This window comes from Danio rerio, chromosome 11 (assembly GCF_052040795.2).
Source record: "Danio rerio strain M-AB ecotype USA chromosome 11, GRCz13ab, whole genome shotgun sequence".
Lineage (NCBI taxonomy): Eukaryota > Metazoa > Chordata > Actinopteri > Cypriniformes > Danionidae > Danio > Danio rerio.
In genome coordinates this window covers 11,605,001-11,625,632 of record NC_141031.1, presented here as the reverse complement: position 1 = coordinate 11,625,632, position 20,632 = coordinate 11,605,001, and the positions used below count along the sequence as shown (strand labels likewise).

Genomic DNA, 20,632 nt, shown 5'->3' with positions numbered 1-20,632 from the left:
GTGGAGCGTGTCTTAAACGGATATCTAGGAATTTTCTATATTCTTTATTTATTGTAGAAAGGATTGATGTGACGCCAACGGTTGTGAAAAGGGAGAAAAATAAAAGAATTTTGATAACGTGCTGCATGTTTTTAATTAAAGAAAACTATATTAGCAATCAGGCTTCAGCAAGACGATGTTCTTTCAGTGTATCTTTATTGTACTTCCAAATTGGCGAACTTGTAGCAACTTGTCTCTCCCTATACTAAAACACATCCATTGATATAAATAGGTGATTTAACAGTACACATATTCAAATACCGTACATAAATCAAGTATTGAAATATTAATTTACGCACATAAAATAAAAAGGCATAAAAATACCGCAGACATTGAGGTCCAGTTTTAAGCCAAAACACAAACATCACACTATTGACATGGCAGTAATAGGTAAACAAAGTTTGGATAAACAACGAAAACTAGTACTCCAACCTTCGATATATTTGTATAAAGACATTTCTTTTTCCTTGATTTTTCTTCAGAATCTCTTCCTATTTTTTTTCTGCAAAAGACATCAAGAACCCTCTCCAAATGCCATTGAGAACTCCTCCACCAGACGGTGTCTTTCTGCTGTGATAAGGCATTTATTTTAGATCTTTTTGGAGGCAGGCATTTTGTACAAATAAACAAATCATCAAGAACAAAAAAGAAATGCAATAAATGTAAATATTTAAACCATTTAGACAATAAAGCATACTACGAGTTTGGCAGAGGCGGGATTTGACCATGTTCACCAACCGACTTCCTCGCAAAACACTAAGCTCATGTTCATCAAACAAGCACTTCACCTTGCTGACAGAGGTTCTCCACAGGAAATACAGAAATGAAGAGGAGGGAATGGGACACTATGAAAGAATCTTAATTTTAGTTTCACATTTACCAATTAAGAGAACATATTTCTTATGCTAGATACAAATTCTCATTAAACATTTGAGAAAAGCTGATGCGCAATCTTTTACTGAATGCAGCAGTTGGTGCGATGTCCGTTGGAATCCTTGAATCGAAGACGCATTTTGGGACGATATTTTTCCAGGTAGAAAAGTTGCTTGCTGTTAAATGCTCCACGCCGCTTTCTGAGGGCGAAAAAAAGAAATCATATTTATTAAAATGGATATATCATGCTATATCATGTATTGTGCACAATAATATATTAGTTGTTTAATATATGATGAATGAGCTGACACATTAAAATGACTAAATTACTACAGACATCTCTGGAATACTTGATTCTGATTGGTCAGTCACATCATCTAGTGATGTAATATTCCCTGCTTACATCAAGAAAAAAGGTAATAATGCAGGCATATTCATGTAACTGCACAATAGCCCCTTTCATACAGTTATACCGGTAAATATCCGAAAAATTTACGGAACGACTTTACCGGTATATACAAAAAAAAGCGCTGTTCACACAGGCGAGGACGTTACGGAAATTTTCCAGGAAAAGAGCATTCACACATCCGTTCCAAAATACCGGTAAATTCTGACATCATTCACCACAAATGAGCTTTAAACGGCTGCGCTTGTATTTGTAAACATTTGACTAAATTACAAACTCTTTTGATGATCAATATTGTGAACAACTTTCACAGGATCATATTCGCATGTCGAGATGTTCATAATATGTGCGTGTGTCTAGAAAAATATTCAAAGGCTTTTATTTTCACAAACCGCACGGACGTAAATGCGCCTGACTGTTGTGATTGGCTAAAGCAGAAGTCTTACATCAGCACGTTCTAGACGTGCACGCGCTTATTCCGGAAATCTTCATTCTGCATTCACACAGCGCAGCATTCTGGCAAATTGCCGGTAATGTTACAACTTCTCTTTCCGGAAAATAGCCAGAACGAATTTACCGGTATTTTCAAAAAGGACCTGTTCACACATACAACCTTTCCGGAAAATTGCCGCTAATTTTCCGGAAAGGTCTGTATGTGTGAAAGGGGCTAATATGTTGCAAACAGGTTAGATTTGTGTTCAGTATTCAAATATCTCGCATCTGTTATATATATTGATTATTTTAAAGGCGAGATCACATTCTAGCATTAACAGTACTGCAATTTTATTACTGTAATTATTAAATTAATTATGCAATGTTATCTAGTTTGATCTGGTCCATTAGAGTCATATTAATCTATGAAAGGCACAAAACCTGTGTATTTAAGTATTATATAAGAGAAAAATAATTATATATATATAATTTTATGCAAATGTTGCATACCTCAACAAATGCTGCCTATTATTTATTTTTTTAAATGACTTTTTAGGGGTTTCACCTTTATTTTTGATAGGACATTAGAGAGAATTGACAGGAAAGCATGAGGAGCAGAGAGAGGGGAAGGATCGGCATAGGACCGCGAGGCGGAATCGAATCCGGGTCGCCGCGAGCACCAAAGTGCATTTGTCGACGCACTAACCACTACACCACTCGCGCCAACGCCCATTATTATATTTTAATTAAATAATTTGGCAGACACTTATCCAAAGCAATTTTCACAATAAGAACAAAGAAAATAGAACAGAGAATATGCAAATGTTAGAAATAATAAATTAGGTATATTCGTTCATTTTATATTCAATATATTCAGGCAAGCCTCAAGTTATTCATATATAAAACTGAACATATTGAATATAAATTAAAAATACACAAAATCGAACCAGGACACAGTCAAAAGACAGAACAGATGTCACAGAGTATATTTTAGGCTTTAACTAAATTGACAAAATGTGTAGTTACTGCTCTTTAGCTTATACACCCAAAATAGGATGTCTGCCATGTGTTCAAACTGCTTATGAGCCAAAACAACACAATTCTTGAGTTTTTTTGTGACAACTTAACAGTTTAATGTTCAATCCACCTAAATTAGTAAAACCTAATATGTTAAATTAATTCTATTGTGTGGTAATGACACTAATTTACACAGTATTAAAAAAAACAGAATGGAAAGTAGAATCATTTCTAAAGACTGAAGTGAACTCACTGTCGAATGAATTGAACAGCATCCTCATACTTCATCCCACACTCAATCAGGGCCAGGGCAACCAGCACTGGGGCTCTGAGGTAAACAAAACAACCAGGTTTTCAAAATTTAAAGCCCATTAGAATCCACGTTTCCATCTTAAAATACATTCCATCTTCTAAACTTGCCTTCCAAGGCCTGCCACACAATGCACGGCAATGCAGCATCCTGGCTCCTCCCTGAACTTAACCCGAAGAAGATTCAGCCAATCATCAACAATCTGGTTGGAGGGAGGAGCTCCATCATCAAAGGGCCAATCCTGTGTATTAGTAAAAAGAGCCGTAAATACAAGATCTAAGAAAATATTACACAAATCTATTTCTTGATGTAATCAGTTTCACATGAACTTACCAGAACCTGAATGCCCTCCTTGACAACCAGGTTTGCATCATACGTGGCCTCGCACACTCTAACAACCGTTGTCACCCCATATTTCTTCAGTTCCTGATGGAAGACAGTGATGTGTGATATTTTGCAGTTATCTGATATGAAGTCAAATAACAGTCAAAGTTTTGCGATTGGGAAAAGGGTGTAATCAAGAGCTTTTTATAATTGTCCATGCAAACATCACTTTCAGAAAGTTCGAGCTATTGGAACTCACCTCGATGAATTTGTGAAGCGTGGCATTAGTGGGATTGTGGGTAATGAGGAATCTCATGTTTTTGTAAGTGATCTCCACTGGGGCAGGTCTATTCATACGAGCCATTTTTGACTTTGCAATAGAGCTTGAAAATCTTGAAAAAAAATATGGGAGAAACTCTCTCCAGTAACAGAAGATTAAAGAAACTCTGGCGGATGTAATTAGGAAATGAGGTGTGAGCCAGAGGTGGGCAGGATTAAAAGTTAAGGACAAAACAACAAAAATGAAATAGGAAAGAGGGTGGAAAAAAATCAATCACAAAAGAAAAGAAAAAAGGAGGCTGGTCCTCTGGTGAGAGTGAAGACGAAGGGCCGACGAGGGCAGTGCACTTCAAGAGATTTTTTTTACCCCATCCAGGACCGCCGACCGATGTGGACGCCTGCTCTCCAAGCCTGAACCCGCCAACGTTAAAACTGTAACACAAGTCTCTCTTCTGATGAGGTAGCGAGGCTAGCCGTTCACTTCTCTGCATAAACGCCGTGCTGAGCCTGGCAGTAATCCCCACTGCCCTTCAGAAACTCCATAAATGTGTGACCCAAAACACCACAGAACTGCTGCAAGGACAAAAAAACAGACGCAAAGCAGTCAGAGACTCCATTTCTCTCTTTCAGCCCTGATCTAAAGCAGGCATCAGGACTAATGTTTTTCTGCTTGTCCAGAAATTTGTATAGTTTATTTGTATAGCGCTTCTCACAACAATTATTGTTTCATAACAGCTTTACAAAAGGTGCACATTACTGCATTACAATCAACGCAGAAAACTTAAGGTTTTTGGTTAACTTTATTATTTAATACATTATTTTATACAACTTTAAGTAATTAATAACTAATTACTAATAACTTACATAACTTAATTACTAATAACTTATAGTTAACATGGAGTTATAGAGTATATAGGTGATGTCTATGTGTACATGTACAATTAAGTGTAGGTGTCGTCATCAAAGCCCAAACCAAAATATTATAATAATATAATGATGATAAAATTTTTTTTTTACAAAACTCTAGAATCTGTTTCATATAATTCAATATTTAATAAGAGCATTTATAATTTGACATTTAAAAAAATGTGTATACCATATTATAATATCTAATTGATTAAAATTTTATCAAGCAAATATGTCATGACACATTGTACTGGAATTGACGCAAACCAATTTATTTTTCATTTTCAATTCAATCTGACAAGCAGAAAGGAAAATAAGCAACTATAAAATATAGTTTCTCGGCTTATGATATAATAATAAATAAATAATTGAAATAAATGTTAACTTGAGAAAACCTGACAAGCAACTTTGACAAACAAATATTTACTAATTCTAGAATATAAAACAAACAAAATCAAGTGCCAATGATGATTTAGCAGATCCTGGATTTTTATATATATTTTAACTTAAAAAAAAAAATATATATAAAAGTTACTATTTTCATAAGTGTATATAACTACTACTGTAAGAAAATATCAGAATTCGGTACATACTTTCAGTTTTATCTTTGCTTGAACTGACCTAATCTAATAATGTTTATATGAAATGAACCTGCTCCCAAGCAGGTTTGAGCTGCCAGAACTGTTGCTATGACAACAACTCTCCGATGAGTTTTAAAAGAACTAAACGACCCTGGATAATGTCAAAGCGTCAATAACCAAATTCAGGTAACCAAGTAATCCACGTACAAAGAACAGACCCCAGGAGCTACAGAATTTAATTTAATTATTGAATTTATACCTTTTTTATATTATGAAAAAAAAGTTGTTTCTTGTTTCTAGTCCAAATAACTACATTTCAAAGCAAAAACAAGATAATTCTGCTTACCCCACTGGCAGATCATTTAGCTTGTTATAACGAAAAATGCCTAATTATTGTGATTTGTTTCTCTTTAGGGTGAAAACACAATATTTTTACTTGCTCTAAGAATTATTTAATATTTCAACTACACTGTAAAAAAATAATATCACAAAAAACAAAAAACCATCACAACAAGCTTTTATGTTACTTTAAGTTCATTGGCCTTTCACTTTTCTTTTTAATTATACAAAGTCTAACTTATTTTTTGTCAGTTTAACTAATTGAAGTTGACTAAAAATTTAAGGCAGTAAGAATTTTTTTAGCGTAGAAATGAGACCGAGATTACGCTTTTGTGATTATACAATTTCTGTACCTGAATACTGTAGACTGCCCAGAAAATTGTCAAACAGACATATTCAAACCATCTTGTAAAACTATTCATATTACAATATTTATCGCAGAAAAATAAAATATCTCAATATCAGATTTTTCCAATATTGTGCAGACCTAGTTTCTATAATAATTTCCTTTTAACACTGTGGAATTTTTCCTTTTTCCAAACCTCCAAATCTTCTTCTGGTTTCAGTATAATATGACATTGATTAATTTGTTAATATTTCAAATCGTATCTTCCATTAACCGGAGAAAAACCACAGTGGTCACTGAAAAGCTGAAAAAGTAACTGTTAATCATAAATTATTTAAATTGTCTAACTAAAAACAGATATTGCTTTTAAATTGTGGTTCAGTTAAAGCATTAAAAACTGATGAAACTGGCCTGTACAAAATTAAAGCATACCAACAATTTTGTCTATGGCTGTATCGACTATTTTAATGTCATCGGCCCATGAACATTTGTTGTTTGTTATCAAACCATTTCATAACTGTAACAAGAGGCAATTCAATCTTAACTTAATGTTAAAATAGCTATCATAACATTATCAATATGTGGCTCTTTTTGGATTCTCGGAAGCTGTTGACATTAAAATGTAAAACAGGAAATACGTTGGGACCGTTGTTTTTGTTTACATCCCCCAAAATGATCTATAATAGATAACACAGACTATAACAAATAGATAATCTAATGATACCCAAGCTTGTGATGATGCTGCAGCTATCAATTCGCAGATTATGGGTATATTGTCAAATCAGGGTAGTATAAATTTTATAATTCTAATAATAAATAAATGCAGCAGGAATACTGCATAACAGCATACAATATCTCCCTCTGGTAGGCTTTAATCAGATGACTCAGAAGTGAGTCATTGCTCTGCATCAAATGTGGGTCATTGTTGCGGATGAGCACACTTGAGCAGGCCGTGTGACAACTAAATATGAGCTGAGCTTTCTGGGAAGACTAAAATCTTCATGTCAGTCCCGTGAGGATAGAAACACGTGTCTCGGCAGCTCTGTGGGATTACCAGATACTAAACCTCTTAAGCAAATCACTTTAAAAAGACGAAACCAAGCTCATGTAGAAGTACGTTAGTAGTAAACAAGATATGCAATACAAATAAAAGGCACAAACGTTCGCTTGGTTTAAGTCAAGTGAAAAGGCCTCAAATTAGGCCATTTTTATGAAAAGCAGGCCATGGTTGGAAATGTGGTGGAATATTTGTATTCTACAACAAATTTACTGTTTATACCGATCAAAACAATGTATTTAACCTCATGTTCAAACAACATGCTGATTGAACAGGGCTGAAACAAAGACTTTTTGACTAACACTAGTAAAGTAACTTAATTTTTCGTATATCACCTTAATTTTGTACAAAATACAATGTAATTTAATAATTCCGTTAGATTACATTGGTTCAACTTGTATAGTTTCGTCGATTAAATAGACAAAAGCGTCCAACTGTCGTCCTGATGTAACGTTAGCATTGCAGCTAACGTACGCTAACACCGTCGTCAAGCGATTATTCCTACGACACAGCTGTGAAATCTGATAATCTGAAATACTAAACACGACATTTTTTAAAAAACATAGTTAAAACAAAATTATATCCACATATTAATGTTTATAAATATAAACTGTGGTCGACAACGCATGTTTTGCTTTAGGTGCATGCTAATTAGCTCACGATGAGATTGAGACCAAATTTCACCCAAACAAAATGTTGAATCCGCGTCAAAGTATGAATATAAGTATGTAGAAAGGTTTCACTTACTGGAATATGCTTACTCATTGAAGATTGTAGCTTAATCATGAAGCCGTCCAGGAGAATAATTGTTGTGGTGTTTGACCATACAGCGCTGCCGTGTGTGTGATGAGAGTCTCCGGTAACAGTTAACCGGTTACAGCTGGACTCAAGAAACCGCACCCTACAACGCACGCACACAAACACACACACACACACACACACACACACACACACACACACACACACACACACACACACACACACACACACACACACACACACACACACACACACACACACACACACACACACACACACACACACACACACACACACACACACACACACACACTGCCTGACTCACCGTCCACACACAGATCACACGTACTGCATTTTGTAAAGAACTGTTGTATTGTTTTAATATTGTTTTAATATTGTTTCGATATTTATATAATTATTATTATTATTTAACAGTATTAAGATTAAGTAGTACTAATCATCTGATTTTTAATAAAATTATTTTTAACAATAGATGGAGAGGTAATTAATATGTTTTAATAACATTGTTATTATTATTAAACAATATTTTATTAAGATAAAATGAATCTTTCTAATATTATTATTATTATTACTATTATTGTTATTATTAATAATAGTAACTAAAATAATACATGTATTATTAACAATAATGCATGATGCATAATACAAAATGTTAAGTAATTATCTTAATTTTTAAACAATTCGTCTGAATTATTATTATTATTACAATATATTTTTTTAGATAATAATAATAGCAACATTAAAATTAATTAATATAATTTTTAAATGATAATACTTATTTTATATAATTTAAATTTCTTTTTGGATAAATTAATCTTATGGTATTTTTTAAATACATATATTTGTATTCATTCTTGAAATATGTCTTTTATTTATATGTTCAAATTTGCAAGCAACATCAGTGCTTATATAAAGACATATCACTGTGCTCATTTATGTGCACTTCATAAGCAGTGCTTTGGCATTCTGCTAAACAACATTTTATTTACATTAACAGTTAAACAACTGTATCTTTCTAGAGAATGAGTGAATCATGTGTTGTGGGCTGTTGAAAACAGCTGATGTGCAGAAGCTCACAATAGGTGTGTGGGACTGAACAGACTGGATGGTTCATGCATTTGGTTGGGGAGAAAGGGAGCAGATTGGTTTGTTTCAGTCTCTGTTAGTCAGTTGTGTGAGTCACTTTGATTAGGCCAGATGGTTGTGACTTTTCAGACATTCACCTTAAAAAACTAAGCATCATGCAAGAATCAGAGGAATCCAAAGATACGGTAGAACTTAAAATCTCTTTTTATTGTTTTTATGTTTTTTTTTCCATTTCTTAAATGCATTTGATACTTTGGTGTTGTGTTTATGTCTTTATTTTGAATTAATGTAGTACTTTCTGTTATGTATTGCCAGTTATATATAGTGATAAAATCCAAAATATTGTCCTCTTCAGGAGAAAGTTCCTGACCAGGTGGATGGAGGAAGTATGAGTGCAAGAAAGAAGGATGCAGATCCAAGAGAGAAGCGTCTTTCCTCCTCTGAATGGGACAGGAAAGGAACACCTGTAGCCATATCGCAATCAAAAGTACCAATTTCTGGCCCCACAAATGACCCCATCCTCATTTCCATTGGCCCTCCACATCATTGCCCTTCTGTTTCCAGTGAGTCCCAGTACCAGGGTTTCTCTCGAGAGGAAGATTACATCAACAGGCATGGATGGAGAAGGGAAAATGTGCAGTATTACCCGTCAAATACTGAGGGTGGCGTTCCCAAACAAACCATGGATGAACTGAAAAGTGTGTTGCGTGAGAATTCCCTACTGAGTCCAAAAGGACAAGATGAAGGACGAAGCTACCCTCCGGGTCAAAGAGTGGACTGTAAGCCAGACCAGGAACCATCCAGGACTTTCAGCACCTTCAAGCCCTATTCAGAAGCTAGGAGGGCATCCAGACAAAGAGACAGAAACTGGGATTCTAGTGGGTCTTCGAGGACTGATGGACCTCCAAATAGGTCCTCTGGTATGAATTCCCCAACTTTTCAGGCATCCGATTGGGGTGAGGTTGGCACATCCCAGTCAGGTCAGTAATTAATTCTTTATTCTTGAAGTCCATGTGAAATCAAAATTCACTGTTTATTTTGCTAGTGCACATTGATAGTCTTAAAGTCAACAATTAATCAGTTTAGGTTAATCCATTGGAAAAAAAACTTTTTTTGGTAAAAGATTTAATCAAAGTTTTAACTATTTGCTTCTGATCTGAACCAGCAAACCTTCCCTGATGACTTCAGTGTAACTGGTAGGGTGAAATATGCTTAGCCACGCCCCTCCAACCATTAGTGAAAGATGAGAGGAGGAGCACAAAAACAAAACCCCACCCTCTACTCAATATCAGTTGACAATGTGCCAATAAAACTGAAATGTAAATCTGCAGCAACATCTTGGTCAAGCAGACTTGAAGTAATCTTATTTAAGTAAGTTGCCTGTTTACTTTAACTTGCTCATCTCTTATCTTCCTGACCATTATTTCATATTCTTAACAGACAAGGAGCGCTCACAGGCACACTCTTTCGCCTCCCAAAGCTTCATTTCTGATGTCGAGCGCATAAAACAGCAAATTGCCCGGGAAAACATAAGCTTTGTTCGCTTTGAGGCCACTGATCTTCATGGAGTGTCCCGATCCAAGACAGTTCCAGCTCGATTCTTTCATGCAAGTCTTTTAAATTTCTATGATGGTACAATTTTCAAGGTGCCATGTGCAATTTTCTTGGAACACCATGTGACCACCTCTATTTATTGTAAATTTGACACATTTGGGCTTACAGAGATTTGGTTTGCTTGTCTTTCAAAGTCAACACTAAGAAATGCTGGGTTGTTGTAACAAAACAATAGGTCAAATATGGACAAACCCAACGGTTGGTTTAATACAGGTAAATTACATTTAACTGAAAAAAAATTAACCTAACACCTGGTTTGTCCAAATTTGACCCCAAATAGATCACAACAATCCTGCATTTGTAAAAAAGTGAAGGTTTTGGAGAAAATAAGTGTGTAGTTGTTAAGTAGAACTTGACTTTACCAAGAACTAGGCTAACAGGCAAGTTTAGAGATAGCAAAAAGTCTGATGTTCCCTGTAACAATCATTTTCTTTGGCAACAATGATAAAATATTCTAAAATTCAATAACATTTCTCATTATTGACACCACAGGAAAAAGCTGTATATGGCATCCCTATGCCAAGGAGCTACCTAGAGTTAACCCTAAGCCCCCAAATCAATGAAGTTGACCATGCAAGTGCAGTAAACTTTAGTAGTGATGTCCTGCTGGTCCCAGATCTCTCCACATTCCAAATTCTTCCCTGGGCGGATCAGACCGCTCGTCTCATCTGTGACCCCTGCACAATCACAGGAGTGCCTCTACGAACATCGCCCCGTCTCATAGCCAAGATGATGCTCGGACAGCTCCAGAGCATGGGATTCTCTCTGCACTCATCGTTTACCTACGAGTGCTGTATCTTCGGGAGCCCTGAACATGTGGGACCCAAAGCAGTGTTCTTCCCTGCAACCACACTGTTAAGCAACAACGATCAACCCTTCCTCCAGCAGTTAGTCAAAGGCATGTACAACATGGGAGTGGATGTTGAGAGCTTCTCTTCAGCAAATGGACCAGGACAGATGGAAATTTGCTTCAAGCCCAGGTTTGGAATGGATGCCGCTGACAGCGCCTATACCTTTCGCACCGGAATCAAAGAGATGGCCAGGAAGTATGACTACATTGCCACCTTTTTCACCTACGAGAACATCCAGAATTCAGGTTTACTCTCCCATAGCCTCTGGGATGCAAGTGGCAGAAGAAGCCTTTTTCATTCAGGCAATGGGGAACTTTCGGAGATCGGCAGAAAATGGCTCTCAGGTCTTCTCCATCATTCTGCTGCTTTGAGCTGCCTCTTGGATCCAGGAATCAGTTGTCGAACCCAGATTTCCAAAGGCAAGAAAGATTCCAAGAACCATGTTTATGCCACATGTGGCTGCAATGACAACAGCTGCGACTTTAATGTGAAGATTCATGGTGGACGGGAGACACACATTGATAACAAGCTGGCTTCAGCAATGGCAAACCCTTACATTGTGTTGGCAGCCACTATAGCAGCAGGACTGGACGGAGTCAAGCGTAATCTCAATGCAGAACAGGTACTAACCAGAGCTCCAAATCAGCAGAAACAGTTTGTCATCCCTGTTAAACTGGATGATGCTTTATTAGCTCTGGCAGAGGACAGTGTGATTTGTGGTGCACTGGGAGAGCCTTTCGTGCAGTATTTTATCGCCATGAAGCAAATAGAGATGGAGAGCCAAGAGGATGCTGACAGAAATGAGGGACTTGATTATTTCATTTAACTTGTGACTTTGGCATTTTTTGTGTATTCAAAACCCAGAAAACTAATTTGATGACTATTTGATTTGTTACTGAAGACAAATAATACCTCCTTTGCAAGATTTGTAATTAAAATCATACAACTGACTGGTATCTGCTACACACTGTCTGACTGATTTTTTTTTGTTCTGCTCCAGTACTTTGGGACAAATTAGAGCTAAGTTCTGCAAGATGTTGCACAAAACATGTTCAACAAACTCTGGGTTGCAGGGTAAGTTTTGGGTTGACAAATCCAAAAAATGTAAACTGGTTAAGAGCAGGTTATGTTGTTCCACAGTGCTAGATAAACTAAACCAACTCTCTTAACTTAGGGTTTAACCCAGGGTTAGTTGTTAACTCTGGAGCATGTACACATGAACATGTGAGACGTGAAGCAAACAGACAATGACCTTAGACATAAAAGAGAGTCAGTTTGATTAATTTCTTGTGATAGAGTCAGCAAAGTTCACGTCTATTGAAGATTAAGTGATATCATTATCAGAAATATAAGAAATTTAAACACATGAGGTGAAAAAAGACAAAAAATTTTGCTTGAAAAATATTATATTAATGTAAATCAATCATTTATTTTAATAAGGTAGTTTCACAAACAGCTCAAAAGACATCCATTTTAAAGATTTATTTATGCTATTATTTAAACGTAAATGTTAATTTAAAGTCATTAGTAATATTAATTAATTCTTAGGTTTTAAATATGTAATTTAAAGTATAAATATTTAGAATTCATATCATAAACAAGGCCACATGGTGGCTCAGTAGTTAGCACTGTTGCCTTACAGCAAGAAGGTTGCTGATTCGATTCCCAGCTGGGTCAGTTGGCTTTTCTGTGTGGAGTTTGCATGTTCTCCCTGTGTTCGTCTGGGTTTTCACCACAGTCCAAAGACATGTGGTATAGGTCAATTGAATAAGCTATATTGGCTGTAGTATATGTGTGTGAATGAGTGTGTTTGGATGTTTCCCAGTATTGGGTTGCAGCTGGAAGTAAAACATATGCTGTATAAGTTGGCGATTCATTCTGCTTTGGCGACCAATGATAAATGAATTGACAAAGCCAACAGAAAATTAATGAATAAATATTATACACATATTAGAAGCAACAAAAAATTATAGTTAGATGTTTTTTAACTATACATTAGGATTAATGAGCCTAATTAGTCGCAATCTAAAAACTGATCAATGACAGAGGAATAATACCTTGATTTTTTTGAATGGATAACATAAAGTAGTTGAACACCAAATCTCATAAGCTGGGACCTAGAAGAACAATATATTTGTTGACTCAATGAAGTAAGAAGTTCCACAAATTTGTATTTTGTTGTTTTAGTTGAACACTCTGTTTGAAATCATTAAGCTGAATATGATCTTGTTTCATACCAAGGGGACATCCAGTCTGCTCAGTATTGTGCAGAATTTGGCCCCAGCATACTTGTTTAGAAGATTTTTGTGATTGTTCAGATCTTAATAAGCTTGTTTATTTAAAATTGAGTTAAAATCTGTAAAATATTGTCTCTCAACTTCAAGGATTAGACTTATTTTATCTATCTGTGTTTATCTACTCGTGTTAACTGTGTTTAAGCATTCAGATTGTTGGATTAACAGATCTATGTACATTGTAGTTCAGCCTTGTTCAATAGACCTCAGTCAGACTCCATCCTTACCTGTGCATTTGCCTGCATTCATCATTATGGAATTCATCAAATATAGAAACTTACAATATATTTTGTATAATGCTGGCGTATCCAATCCTACTTTAAGTATCAACTCCCTGGATTTAACTACAGCCTACCTAAATAAAAGTGTCTAGCAATCCTATAGACCTTTATTAATGGTATTAGGAATGTTTAATTGAGGTTGTAGCTCCAGAACTACACATCTACTAGTACAATGGGAGCAGTGCCCAAAGTCAAACTGACAAAGATTCAGGGTGTGTTTACAAAACAACAAAGTCCTAAAATCTGAAAAATTTGTTGCCCTTCGATAATAGAATTATTTTTGACAAGGGGTGCCCAATCCTGTTTCTAGAGATCTACCTTCCAGCAGAATTCAACTCCACCCGGATCAAACACAAATAAACCAGTCAGTTCTAAAGCTGCGGTCACACTGGGCTTTTCTCCCCATAGACTTCCATTCATACACACGCGAATGTGTCAATCCGGAAACGCAAGGTCATGTGTCAAGTTTCGCAGTTTGCTGTGGTGCAAAGTTCAAGTTTGGTGAAATCAAATCACTTGACTGCGTGAGACCAATCGAAGATCAAAACATGACATCTCTGGAAGGAAATTTAAAACATGGAGCAATTGCTCGCTTTTTTAAATGTCTAATAATGTTATTCCCGCCCCTTTTCACAGCGCCACACGACAGAATATTGCATGCTGAAACTCTGGTGTGACCGCAGCTTAAAGGAGTACTTGATAATTACAGACAGGTGTGTTTGATCAAGGTTGCAGCTGAACTCTGCAGGCAGGTAGATGTCCAAGAACAGGACTGAGCACCCTTGTTTTAAACACTTGCACCTTAAAGCCACAGTTTGTGTTTTCAGGCTCCAAAATGATGTTGCCATGTAAGTGAACAGCTAATATGGACAATTAGTTTAAATACACCCAGTCTTTTTGGTTTCTGTTCTTCTGATTCATTCCAGAAAGTCCTACTGGAACATAAACAATGGGACAAAATTCAACTCAGACTACTGAAGATCCACTCCAGAGGATATGGATGATTTTTATTGGCACCAAAAAGCATTTAGAGGGTACAGAACAAAGACAGATGAGATGAGACAGCAGAGGCCTTTGCGATGATTTTTGACTGGCCCAACAGCACGTCGCTTAAACTTCCCCTTTTATTTTTGCTGCGAAAGCAACACATAAAACACAACATTTCTATTTTTGTCTCAATTTCAGAGATCAACTGCTACACTGGAGTCTGAAGCCAAAAGGACTCTTCCTTCAGATATTTTATTACAAATATCCTAAATTTCACACCAGTAACAGTACCCGATTTGTAGACTACTGCAGCAAACTAAACCAGATCATCTTCAGATTTGAAACACTACAGACCAACACTATTAATACTGTGTGTATCTTCAGGTTCAATAAGCCATAGTTTAGAAGTTACTTCTTAGTTGGGGTGGGGGATCTCATGGATCTTGGTGGGGTGGGGGACCTCATGGATCTGGGTGGGGTGGGTGATTTAGAAGCTGGAGTGGGGGTGGGAGACTTGACAGAGGAAGGTGGAGTAGGGGTTGGGGACTTGATAGAGGGTGTAGGAGTTGCAGGAGATGGGGTTTTCACAGACTGTGGAACAGGTGTAGCTGGCTTTGGGGTAGCGGCAGGTCTGGACATCTGTCCCAGTTTAGGCTCGGGGATATCTTCGCCTTGTTTGTAGACACTGACTGTTATCTCCACAAATTCGCCTCCATACTTGTTCCGTACATTGATGCTGTACTTTCCAGAATCTTCCACATACACACTCTTGATAGTGAGGCTGGCAAACTTGCCACTCTCGAAGGTGATCTTGTAGCGGTCGTCGGACACCACTTCCTGCTCATTCTTAAACCAGGTGACCTCTGGGCTGGGGTCACCCCACACTGTACAAGTCAGACTCAGGCTCTGCAAAGGCAAAAGGTTACAACGTATAAGTATATTAGTTACACTATCGAGGCTTTTACAAGAACTAATTTATACCTATTTTCCATCAGTACAAACCAGGTGCTAGTTTAGAGTCAGTGTTATCGCCAGAGCTGGCTCATCAGGACAGCCTTCTAACAACTTTAGCCACAAGCTAAAGAAACACCTCAGAGCCAAGTCTGACATTACTCCTTATGTCTAATCCAGGGGTGCCCAAACTCGATCCTGGAGGGCTGCGGAGTTAAGTTCCAAATTGCTTTGTTTCTAGTATCTAGTTTCTAGTATACCTAGAAAGACCTTGAGTAGCTGGTGCAGGTGTGTCTAATTGAGGTTGGAGCAAAACTCTACCGAACATCATCCCTCCAGGACCGAGTATGGGCACCCCTGATCTAAAGGATCCCAGCAACACCAACACGGAAGTGCCAAATACAACCAGTATTATTGTTGATAACTTTGCAAACCTACATTGGTATCCAAACACAGCAAATCAAATGTGTTAATGCAGCTCACTGTAGTTTGAATAAATGGAGATTATGAGTTATAATAAAGTGTTTATGCAGCACATCATAGTTTTAAGAGATTATGAGCTATAATAATCTGGTCATGCAGCATGTTGTAGTTTGTATAGATACAGATTATGAGCAATAATAATGTGTTCAGTGCACCATGCTTTTTATAGCTGGAGATTATTCATTCATTCATTCATTCGTTCGTTCGTTCGTTCGTTCGTTCATTCATTCGTTCATTCGTTCAATCTCTTTTAAGCTTAATACAGCACAATGTAGTTTGTATAGATGGAGAATATGAGTGATAACAATTAACCAGTACTCAAACTGCACTCGTGGAAAATGAATTAACCTCCAGGGTCAGTTTCACCCCAGACAATTGTCCTGGTTGCATTGGAAGTAGGGACCCTGAATTGATTTCTGCTGATCCTCATCCCCATCAAGCACTGCATTAATCCAAATCAGTAAGTGAATGTTTTCATTTTGCATTGTGGGTTTTTTGTTTCATGATAATGGAGATGGAATGTAGTTGTATAAGTTATGTGACTAAATCACCAATAAGTAGGTAAAAGGTAAATGCCAAAATGTTAGCTTTCTAAATATTAGCATGTTAAAGTACTGTGCGAATGTTTTCCATGGCATACACTATAGTTCCTCTGGACTGCAACGTTCTGAAGTTAACTAATTTCCCACAAATGGTGTTCTAAGGACATCATTCCCAGTTTTAGGAACACACCAAAAACTGGACACTAAGTCATAACCATAGTTATAGGAACCGCAAAAAGCTCATTAAGCACTTATTTAATATCTAGTTTTAATGAGGATGGGAAAAGTAAAAGACACATTACCTTCTTTTCCATAATGGTGACAACATCTGGCAGACCACCCATCACTCTACCACGATCTACATAGGGCAAATAAGTAATTTAACACATTTGGATACTGTTTCCAATGGAATATTTTTAAAATCATAGTTTTGAGTCTTACAAAAGTCAATTTAATAATAAATGGGTTATTTTCACATATAAAAATCTGGGTCATAATTCTGAAATATGAACACATTCCTAAGCTTATTAAATGGGATTATTGTACTTGTACAAAGCTTTATACTTCCTGAGTTCAAGTATGCATGAATATCGGATTAGACCCTCATTAATGTTGCATTTAAGCAGTTCCCAGAAATACTCACTCTTTTCAGCAAAGGCAGCCGCTCTGAGGAAAGAAGTAGAGAAATGTCAGTGTGTCTGGCTCAGTTTTTGAGCTGATTCTTCAGAAGAATCATGATTGTGTTGAAAATTAACAATGAACTTTCTCTTACTTCAGTCTCTGGAATTCTGCATAGGCATCAGTGTATGCTGTTGAAACAAATTAATACAGTAAAAAACACATTACAAAAGAAACATACATGAGAAATTCAGTTTATTTCTGCCAATATTGGCCTTTGAAATGGTTTAGAACTGTTACCATTTACATACATTTTACAATTATATACCAAAGTTGTTGGTAACATTTTACAATGATATCTATTAGCTAACAATTGATAACGTTAACAGTATATCAATAGTCAAAAAAATAAGATGTTCAAGCAGTTTATGTTCACTTCCATTAAAAATGCTAATTTAAACCTATTGTTTGTTTAAATTAAATGATATAAGATTGATCATTCCATCATCAGTATTTATTGGTGTTAACTATTGTTTACAAATGGATTTATTTTCCATTAACACAAAAGGACAGATTTACCACCCTGCCAAAAAATAACAGAAGGAAACGCTGTTCAAATACAGTATCAGCTTTATTGACCTTATTCTTCAATGCGGAAGTGCGCTCAATTTTGCAATTGTTTTAGAACCTCTGATTCAGTTGCCTATGGGAGAAATGACTAGGAATAATGAAGCACAGAAAATGGTTAAAACTCTTGCTCTACAAACAAGTGTGTGCACAACTAAACAAAGCAGAATAATATAATAAGAAATTATCACTTCGCAACATCAAGCAGCATAACAAGCTGTTTTTAACATCTAAAAATAAATGAAAGTGAATGAAACTGGAAGTCTCAAGCCAAAAAGATTCAAATGGCTGCGTCTGCTCATACGTGAAGAATAAGGTCAATATATCAAATGCTGAACCTGCATCATTCAGTGGTTTATTCTCCACTTGCCTTGTCCAGAAAGGTCAAAGTTACGAGTGTGTGCCTTTTTCCCATCATGTATCTCAATGGCATAAGAACCCTTTTCCTTATCTGTGGGCTCACAGATCTGCATCCAGGCCATCTCAGATGTGCCCCCGATTCTCATCTTCTCTGAGGAAGAGATCTTACTCTCTCTAAAAGACAAAACCACAAAAAAGACAGTCATTTTGAGTTGCATGATCATGAACCAGAGTAAATCATTTCAGCACCGTTAAAGGTTCAGGACACCCTGGAGAACTTTTTTTTTTATATTAACAGATTTGTGTGTGTTGAGCATCAGTTAAGACAATGTTAGCACCTGTCAGCTTTAATTGTGGGGAAAACTGGATAATTTTGAGCTTTTGTCAGCTAATTTCAGCTTCCGGGTTTAAAATGATTTTTGGGGCGGGATCAAAATCGGCGACGTAGCGCAGAACTGCAAGTGCAATGATGACGCGTCGGTTATTCATGCATTAATCATGCATCTTTTGAAAAAATTCTGAAGTAGACTTTAACCGAAAGTGGGGGGTGTCATGGCCCTTTAAACCACAGAGTTTCTTGCCATGCAGATGTACCTGTGAAACCAGCTGGCTTTCATCTCCTCTGTGTAGTATTTCATGTAGCACTGCAGTCTGATTCCCTCTGGTGTGCACTGAAGAACCAGATCAGAGGCGGAGGAACCTGTGATGAAACACAAACCATTTAAACTGTAGTAGTAATGGTACATGTACATTAAATTTGAATGAATGAATGAATGAATGAATGAATGAATAATAAAAGTGTAAACATACCAGCAATACTGGCGATGGCATTGATGATATCCTCAAACACTGCCCAAAAGAGAAAAAAAATAACTAATATTTTAACATGATAAATAATGTCTGAATATAATTTTAGAAATGTCCTGATGTTTCCCTGACTTTTAATGATTAAAAACTGATTTTCGATTACTTATGTGCACTGAGCAGACCAAAAAAAAAAAAAAAATATATATATATATATATATATATATATATATATATACACACACACACACACACACACACACACGCACACACACATATACATATATATATATATATATATATATATATATATATATATATATATATATATACATATATATATATATATATATATATATATATATATATATATATATATATATATATATATATATATATATATTTTTTTTTTTTTTTTTTTTTAGATATCTGGTGTTGTCGTGTCACATCTGTTTAGGACACAGGTATTATTGCTTTTTCGATTCAATAGCCTAGTTAATATTTTCGATTAGATTATAACATTAATACTCCATTGATCGATACATTAAATAATAATTTTTTACACCAACCAAAGACTTTAAAAATGTGACTAAGTACTGGTTGCAGAGGCAAAAAAAAATTAAGTAATTAGCTCACGATTTAATTTAGCTATATTTTTTTAATTAAGTGACCTTTTGTGCCACGTAATAACCATTAACATATAACATACAGTTGAAGTCAGAATTATAAGCCCCCCCTTTAAATTTTTTTTTCTTGTATAAATATTTCCCAAATGTTTAACAGAGCAAGGAAATTTTCACAGTGTGTCTGATAATATTTTTTCTTCTGCAGAAAGTCTTATTTGTTTTATTTCGGCTAGAATAAAAGCAGTTTTTTTTATATTTTTAGGGTCAAAATTATTAGCCCCATTAAGCTATATTTTTTCCTGATAGTCTACAGAACAAACCATCGCTATACAATAACTTGCCTAATTACCCTAACCTGCCTAGTTAACTTATCTTAGTTAAGCCTTTAAATGTCACTTTAAGCTGTATAGAAGTGTTTTGAAAAATATCTAGTCAAATATTACTTACTGTCATCATGGCAAAGATAAAATAAATCATTAGTCATTAGTCATTAGAAATGAATTATTAAAACTACTATGTTTAGAAATTTGCTGAGAAAATCTTCTTTCCGTTAAACAGAAATTGGGGAAAAAATAAACAGGGGGGCTAATAATTCTGACTTCAACTGTATACCAGTCTTTTTGAAATCATTTTATCATTTTATTAAGTTATTTTTATAAATAAATATATATATATATATATATATATATATATATATATATATATATATATATATATATATATATATATATATATATATATATATATATAATTTGTTTTCTGAAAAATACTTAATACATTTCTTCTACATTTTTAGCATAAAATGACAATTGGTAAAAA

The 20,632-nt window shown here is 35.7% G+C and overlaps 4 protein-coding genes across 11 annotated transcripts in view; 1 reads left to right on the top strand and 3 right to left on the bottom strand.

Annotated features, from left to right (window-relative positions):
• pla2r1 (phospholipase A2 receptor 1) overlaps positions 1-20,632 on the bottom strand; it is an 868,273-nt gene that overhangs the window by 605,185 nt on the left and 242,456 nt on the right. The gene's annotated exons all lie outside the window — the stretch shown is intronic.
• Positions 179-7,784, bottom strand: ptp4a1 (protein tyrosine phosphatase 4A1). 3 transcript variants are annotated; one of them, XM_087272322.1, is made up of 9 exons: positions 7,657-7,754; positions 4,048-4,253; positions 3,661-3,793; positions 3,411-3,503; positions 3,188-3,318; positions 3,021-3,095; positions 999-1,112; positions 828-884; positions 179-609 (listed from the first exon to the last, which is right to left on the bottom strand). In XM_087272322.1, the coding sequence occupies exons 2-9, from the start codon at positions 4,050-4,052 to the stop codon at positions 531-533; spliced, it is 687 nt and encodes a 228-aa protein (XP_087128448.1). In that variant the 5' UTR covers positions 4,053-4,253; positions 7,657-7,754; the 3' UTR covers positions 179-530.
• On the top strand, positions 8,782-12,203 carry lgsn (lengsin, lens protein with glutamine synthetase domain). The gene is given in 4 exon segments (NM_001031674.2): positions 8,782-8,960; positions 9,131-9,755; positions 10,216-10,382; positions 10,882-12,203. Coding segments are annotated over 4 exon segments (2,007 nt in total). The 5' UTR covers positions 8,782-8,930; the 3' UTR covers positions 12,067-12,203.
• The window catches only part of myom2a (myomesin 2a), a 64,584-nt gene continuing 58,739 nt past the window's right edge, over positions 14,788-20,632 (bottom strand). For 5 of the 6 annotated variants that reach the window (XM_087271852.1, XM_087271853.1, XM_087271854.1 and 2 more), the window contains 7 exons: positions 19,194-19,232; positions 18,978-19,083; positions 18,394-18,557; positions 17,551-17,587; positions 17,422-17,444; positions 17,081-17,136; positions 14,788-15,708 (listed from right to left, as the gene is read on the bottom strand). In XM_087271852.1, the coding sequence (XP_087127978.1) occupies positions 15,211-15,708; positions 17,081-17,136; positions 17,422-17,444; positions 17,551-17,587; positions 18,394-18,557; positions 18,978-19,083; positions 19,194-19,232 (923 nt within the window). In that variant the 3' untranslated portion in view covers positions 14,788-15,210. 6 annotated transcript variants of the gene reach the window in all.